A 7,981-nucleotide genomic window follows, 5' to 3' on the forward strand; every position below is an offset into this window, starting at 1 on the left:
TTCCTCTGTACTGATCCATCCAAGTTCAACTTGGTTTTATAGACCCACTTCACACCTATCACAGGTTTATCACTTGGTCTATCCACCAGAGTCCAAGTTTCATTTTTCTCTATCATTGAGATTTCATCTCTCATTGCCATCTGCCAAGACTTGTCATTTTCAGCCTCTTCAAAGGTCTCTGGTTCAATAACACAGAAATTGCATGCTGCATAGATTTCTTCTAAGCTTCTCATTTTAATTGGTGTTGATCCTGAGCTTGAGTTTGAACTCGAACTTTGTTGCCCTCTCTGTTGAGATGTTGAACTTGCATTTGAGTTTTGTGTACTCTGAGGAGTTTGAACTGGTGAGATATAAGGTATCTGCAAGCTTTCTTCTTCAGATTCATACACCTCACCAATTTCAGTTTGTGCAGTTCTTTGCTCAGAGATATCAACTTGCAGTGATACTTTGTCTTGTTCTACTGCATTTGTCTCCCAATTCCACAATGATTCTTCATAAAAAATTACATCTCTTGAGAGATTGATCTTCTTGGTTCTCAGATTATACAATCTATAACCTTTTTCATTTGTGCCATACCCAACAAAAATGCACTTATTGCTGGATTCTTGTAACTTGTGTATGAGTTGTGATGGCACCAGTGCATAACACACTGAGCCAAAAACCTTTAAATGCTTAACTCCAGGCTTCCTTCCACTGAACACTTCGAATGGAGTTTGCTTCTCCAAAGCTTTGGTAGGACATCTGTTCAAGAGATACACAACAGTATTCACAGCTTCTCCCCAAAATGAATAGGGTATTTTCTTCTCATGTAGCATGGATTTTGCCATCTCCACTATAGTCCTGTTCTTTCTCTCTGCAGTGCCATTTTGTTGAGGAGTGTAAGCTACTGTGAGTTGCCTTTCTAGTCCCAAATCTTCACATAAAGCTTTGAATTCCAGTGAGGTATATTCACCTCCCCTATCACTCCTTATCTTCTTGATTTTATGTCCACTTTGTAACTCCACCATTGCTTTAAACTTTCTGAATATATTGAAGACTTCTGATTTGAACCTCATAAAATATACCCAACACATTCTTGAGTAGTCATCTATGAAAGTCAAGAAGTACTTGTTCCCACTGATGGATGCATTTTTCATTGGACCACACATATCAGTGTGAATTAGTTCTAGAGGTTTCTCAGCCCTCCAAGCCTTTCCAGTTTCGAACTTGTCCCTGTGTTGTTTCCCAAATGCACAGCCTTCACAAACCTCCTTCATTTCATCAATCTGAGGCAAACCTTGCACCATTTCATGTTTTTGCAGATTTTTTAGACTTTGCACATTCAAGTGCCCAAACCTTTTGTGCCATAGTCTTTCTGACTCAATTTTGCCTGCCTTCCTTGCCACTTCTTCCAAGCATTTCAGCAACAAAGGAAAGCTTCTGTTTTTCATTTGAACTTTCACAACCAGATTCAATAGAGTTCTGTCATCATATACTTCAGCACTGGTATCTCCAAACAACAAGAAATAGTCATGTTCAATCATCTGTCCAACACTTAAAAGGTTTTCCTCCAGACCAGGTACCAACATGACTTCTTCAATGTGCCTTCTTCCCTTCTTGGTTTCTATGATGAGAGTACCTCTGCCGGTTGCTTTCACAATATCTCCATTTCCCATCTTAACCTTTCCAGTGAATGTAGTATCAATATTAGTTAATAGAGACTCATGAGCAGTCATATGATTACTGCACCCACTGTCTATATACCACACTTCACTGTCTTTTACAACATTGGCACTAAAAGCACAAAAGACATTGTTTCCTTCTTGTTCTTGTTTTGCAATGTTCACTTGCTGAGTGATGTTTAATCTGCAATCCTTCTGCAAATGGCCAAATCTATTGCATTTGTGACATTTTGGCTTTCCTTTAAACCAACATTCACCAAAATGGGCTTTATCACAGTATCTGCACAATGGTTTGGTTTTTCCACCCCCATTGTTGCTTCCACTGTTGTATTTGTTCTCTCCACTTGATTTTCCTTCCCACTTCTTATTTTTCCCTTTCCAGATTTTTTAGACTTTGCACATTCAAGTGCCCAAACCTTTTGTGCCATAGTCTTTCTGACTCAATTTTGCCTGCCTTCCTTGCCACTTCTTCCAAGCATTTCAGCAACAAAGGAAAGCTTCTGTTTTTCATTTGAACTTTCACAACCAGATTCAATAGAGTTCTGTCATCATATACTTCAGCACTGGTATCTCCAAACAACAAGAAATAGCCATGTTCAATCATCTGTCCAACACTTAAAAGGTTTTCCTCCAGACCAGGTACCAACATGACTTCTTCAATGTGCCTTCTTCCCTTCTTGGTTTCTATGATGAGAGTACCTCTGCCGGTTGCTTTCACAATATCTCCATTTCCCATCTTAACCTTTCCAGTGAATGTAGTATCAATATTAGTTAATAGAGACTCATGAGCAGTCATATGATTACTGCACCCACTGTCTATATACCACACTTCACTGTCTTTTACAACATTGGCACTAAAAGCACAAAAGACATTGTTTCCTTCTTGTTCTTGTTTTGCAATGTTCACTTGCTGAGTGATGTTTAATCTGCAATCCTTCTGCAAATGGCCAAATCTATTGCATTTGTGACATTTTGGCTTTCCTTTAAACCAACATTCACCAAAATGGGCTTTATCACAGTATCTGCACAATGGTTTGGTTTTTCCACCCCCATTGTTGCTTCCACTGTTGTATTTGTTCTCTCCACTTGATTTTCCTTCCCACTTCTTATTTTTCCCTTTCCAATCTCTCCTTGGTCTGTTTTGATGCTGATTAGAGTGATTTGATGACCCTATGTTTAGTGACTGGAAAGCTTTCTCAGTTGCACCATCAGAATGCCTTTCGAGCCTTTGATCAAAAGCTCTCAAGGAAGCCATTACATCTTGAACACTGAGTGTATCAGTATCCTTAGTTTCCTCTATCACACTCACAATAGAGTCATAAGGCTTAGTCAAACTAATTAGAAGCTTCTGCACTATTCTTTCATTAGGGAGTTCCTCTCCGTAAGTTTTCATTTGAGTCACAACATCAAACAGCCTAGAAAAATAGTCTTTAAGTGGCTCATCTTCTCTCATACGTGTATATTCAAAGTCACGTCTAAGAGACTGGAGTTTTACCTTGCGTACCTTCACATCTCCTCTGTATTCTTGTTGCAGGGTATCCCAGGCAGCTTTGGCAGTTTCTTCATTTGCTATCCTTGGGAATATGACATCGGAGATAGCACCTTGAATGATTCCCAACGTTTTAGCATCATTCATCCTGTTCTCCTTCAATGTAGCTATCTGCTTCTCTGTGAGATCCTCTTCTAGAGCATCTACCTCCATTTCTGGTAACTCATATCCATCTTGAACCATTTCCCATAGGTCATACGACTTGAAGATAGTTGTCATCCGAATCCTCCAATAGTCGTAGTTTTCTCCATCAAAGACTGGAGCTTTAAGTTCTCCTCCACCAGCTCCTTTCATCTTTAACTTATATTGACAGTTAGGGTTTCAGCTTTTACCTGAACAACCCTCGAAAATGGGTTCCACAACGCCCAGATTTCAGTGATCAAGAACAAAGCTCTGAGGCCATGTTAGTGTTTTGAAAGGTTTATATTTTGTAGAAAATGTTCTTGACAAGGTTTTTGGTTATGGAAAAACACAGAAATGTAAAGAGGAATTTCGGCTATTGCAGTATGCACACTTAGCAGCTCATAGCAAACATATATATATGCTGTCAGTAGGGTTTTGGTATACAAGGTCAGATCTTATCTCCATTGGAGCTAGTTGACAAAAACCACAACTACCATATAGTACTAAGTTAATCTAAGCCCTTCACTGGAGCTTTTAATCTAAGCCCTACACTTGTAACAAAACATAACTTAAAAACAACTAGCCGTTACAAACTAGCCGTTAGCATCCTGCTGCTTCATTCCTTCGATCAACCTGGAAGTGTTTAGCATCCAACAATATTTGTCTCAGTTTGAGTGAAGTACTAATTTTCATTCCACTACAATTAATCACGAGATTTGTTGGATTATTTTCTTTTTCTTTAAATTTGTTTGAAACTGTTGGATATTTCTACTTTCCTTGAAAATTGTGGTTTCTTGATTTATCATGTATACTTTTCTCATAATAACGAGGTTACACTAGGAATGCAAATTATGGATAGAATTGGAAATCATGTTAATCAAACAAGATTAAGAATATTACAAAAATAATTAAGGAGTGTGCGTGGCTTGTTTAGTTGGTCAAGAGCATTTGCCCTTGCACTCGATGTCCAGTGTTCAAATTATCCTCCTCGTAGTTTAATGTAAATTATCCTCCGCATTCCCGTGTTCAAACTTCTGTTTTCTTTTTGGCACACAAGTATATAGACAAGTCTGCAAGGGAACTCCCTAAACAACACAACAATTGTTTCATATTATATTTTTGGGTAAATTACATAGTAGTCCCTTAGGTTTGAGGTCTATTGCAATATTATACAACATCTTTAAAACTTTTCACTTTCATACCTCAAGTACTATTTTATTTCAATTTCATACAACCGTTACATTTTCCATCAATTGATCTGTTAAATGCTGACGTGGCTGCCAAATGTCTGCCACGTGGTAAATAAAATAATTTTTTTAATTTTTTTTAAAAAAAACCTGAAATTGGAAGAAGAAGAAAAAAAAAGGGACCAACCCCTACAACCTAGAAGAAGAAGGAGGAAGAAGAAGAAGGAGGAAGAAGAAGAAGAGAAGAAAGAGGAGGAGGAGGAAGAAGAAGAAGAAGAAGAAGAAGAAGAAAGAGGAGGAGGAGGAAGAAGAAGAAGACGAAGAAGAAAAAAAAAGGACCGAACCCCCTGCAACCCAGAAGAAGAAGGAGGAAGAAGAAGAAGAGAAGAAGAAAGAGGAGGAGGAGGAAGAAGAAGAAGAAGAAGAAGAAGAAGAAGAAGAAGAAGAAAAAAATGGACCGAACCCATAAGAAGAAGGAGGAAGAAGAAGAAGAGAAGAAGAAAGAGGAGGAGGAAGAAGAAGAAGAAGAAGAAGAAGAAGAAGAAAAAGAAGAAGAAGAAGAAAAAAAGGACCGAACCAGAAGGAGGAAGAAGAAGAAGAGAAGAAGAAAGAGGAGGAGGAGGAGGAAGAAGAAAAAAAAGAAGAAGAAAAAAGAATGATCGAACCCCCTGCAACCCAGAAGAAGGAGGAGGAAGAAGAAGAAGAGAAGAAGGAGGAGGAGGATGAAGAAGAAGAAGGAAAAAAAAAAGGACCGAACCCAGAAGAAGAAGAAGAAAGAGAAAAAAAAAATGTGTCAGACATGTTTTTTATAAAAAAAATAAAAAATTATTTTATTTGCCACGTGGCAGACATTTGGCAGTCACGTGGCATATATGTGGCAGCCACGTAGCATTTAACAGATCTATGGATGGAAAATGTAACGGTTGTATGAAATTGAAATAAAATAGTACTTGAGGTATGAAAGTGAAATGTTTTAAAGATGTTGTATAAGATTGCAATAGACCTCAAACCTGAGAGGCTACTATGTAATTTACCCTATATTTTTATATATGTGATACCATATTAATATTTTTAGGAAGGTGACGGTTCTTGCGATTTTCCTGTTCAATAGTAAGATCAGTTGGTCTGAACGATTGTAAAATAATTCATATCCTCCAAATTGAAAGACAACATTCATATATAGTCTTCTTTGATAAACGTAAAATATAGTGATATAACTAGTCCAATCTAGTTCAAACTAATCCTCCATATCAAACACACTTTTCGGCAAGCAACAGGAGATTGAAAAGATGTGAATATCCAATCAAAATCTTATTCAATGAGGCCATAAAATGCGTAAACTTCATACATATACACATACTGCTTCGAAAATAAGAGAGGAAGCTAAGCTAAAGAAACTTCATTACGTGTTAATAAATCAATCTAACAAGTGTTATTGGAAATTATCATCTCAAACTCTCTCATGGTTTTGAAAGGATCGTCAATGTCGACATTCTTTTCCATCTCAATGAGGGCAAGCCGAGCGGCTTCTCTGTCTCTTTGGCGATTCTTCTTTATCAATTCATTGGCTCTGGCAAGTTCAGCGGCTCTATACTTCTCAATCACGACGGCGGGGGTTTCAGGGCGTTGCGCTTTAAGAATGGTGACTGCGAACCGAGATTTCAACATGGCCACCCGAGCCGCCTCAGATCTTGTGGTGCCATGCTCATGATGATCACAATGAGGAAGAGGAGGCAGCACTGTCACCGGTGACTCACAGCTCAAGTAGCCACCCGATTTATCCAATGAAATCTCACAAGTCACTGGGAGAGGAGTGGACAGCCTCTTCTGCTTCTTTGCCCTATTCATGCCCTGGCCAATAATCTCAACTCTCTCGCGATCGTTGGCCGGTGTAGCGCAGCGTTTCTTTGAGTTATTCAAAGTAGCTACCCGCGGGGATTCGGGTTTGGAGACCAGTTTCGTCGAACGGGAAGAAGAGGAATCGTTAGCAGCCTTCTTGAAAGCATTCAGATTGCGAGTGGTTTCCGCTGCAGGTTTGTGCTGATCAGATGAGAGGATTTCGTCAAGCCACTTTCTAGTTTTACAAGAGTATTTCATGGTTGGTGACAAAAAATTCAAGAGAGAACGAAGAAGGAAAGCGCAGTGCGGACGAGTAAAGGTAGAGGGAGTGGATGTGATGCAGAGCGAGAAATAGAAACCCTAGCTAACCGCTAATATATCCTATATATAAGTTATAACATTTGGTCCACTGCCCAAATAAACTCTCCCAAGCCAACCTTGTTTCCCAAGAAACTATATAATCCAACTCTGTTTGGGAAAACTAACGCTATTTAATCATATTTTTTGTATGTTTATCGATATTTTGATATGGAGAACAACCGACTAATATTTTATATATTTGTCTCAGTTTGAGTGAAGTCCTAATTTTCATTCCATTACAATTAATCACGAGATTTGTTGGATTATTTTCTTTTTCTTTAGAGTAAATTGTAGCAATGGTCCCTTAACTTTAATCAAATTGGAATAATGGTCTCTCAACTAAAAATCTATTACCATTAGTCCCTCAACTCATCAAAATGTGTAGTTATGGTAATTTTCGTCAACTTCGCTAGAATTTTGTCAAAATAAGTTATGTTGGAATAACTATTGCTACAATTGGGGTCCCTCAACTCATCAGAGCAATTCCACCCCTAACGACTTTGCGCCAGCACCCAGCGCATTTATCCACTCAAATGAACAGTAACATACTCCAATGAACAGTAATAGGCCAAGGCATCTCCACCCCTAAAAAAATGCGCTGGCACCCAGCGCATTTATTTGGTGTTTTTTTTTTAAGTTTATTTCAGATAAGATTTTTAACCAATTTTGGATAAAATTTCAAATAAACTTTAAAAAAAATACACACTAAAATAAAATTACATACTCATCAAATAAACTTAAAAAAACACACACTAAAATAAAATTACATAAACTCATCAAATAAACTATAAAAAAACACACTAAAATGAAATTACATAAACTCATCAAATACTCTTTATTCTTCAACCACAAGCTTTTTGGTATTTTTTTCACACAAAAAGTATATGAAAGCTTTGGTAGAAAGTGTAGAAAATATTGAAATGTGGTGTAAGGTGGAAGATGAGGGTTAGGTATTTATAGAAAAAAAAATTTAAATTTTCTGTATTTTTTAATAATTTTTTTGTATTTTTTAATAAATTTTAATTTAGTTAATTAACGTGGACCGTTGATCTATGATCGAACGGTCCATTTTAAAAGTCAAATTTAAATTTTTTTTTACGGTTGGAAATCCAACGGCTATGATCATGTCGCGTCACTCCGGAGCACAAGTGGGCTGACAGCCCTCTAAAACCTTGTCGGGCACTCGCCCCACGCCGCCGTGAAGCGCACGCGCCAGGCCAACAACCCGGCTTCTTGCTCAGTCTCTTTTGGGCTGGTCCATT

The 7,981-nt window shown here is 37.9% G+C and overlaps 1 protein-coding gene across 1 annotated transcript; it reads right to left on the minus strand.

Annotated features, from left to right (window-relative positions):
- Positions 1–5,942: 5,942 nt before the first annotated feature.
- Positions 5,943–6,617, minus strand: LOC103400689 (transcription factor GTE10-like). The gene has a single exon (XM_008339354.1). The coding sequence runs from the start codon at positions 6,615–6,617 to the stop codon at positions 5,943–5,945; it is 675 nt and encodes a 224-aa protein (XP_008337576.1).
- Between the last annotated feature and the right edge of the window lie 1,364 nt (positions 6,618–7,981).

This window comes from Malus domestica, chromosome 04 (assembly GCF_042453785.1).
Source record: "Malus domestica chromosome 04, GDT2T_hap1".
NCBI classification, from domain to species: domain Eukaryota; kingdom Viridiplantae; phylum Streptophyta; class Magnoliopsida; order Rosales; family Rosaceae; genus Malus; species Malus domestica.

What these genes read in the sequence shown, in the direction of transcription:
- LOC103400689 (XM_008339354.1), bottom strand. Translation starts at nt 6,617, where the DNA reads ATGAAATACTCTTGTAAAACTAGAAAGTGGCTTGACGAAATCCTCTCA.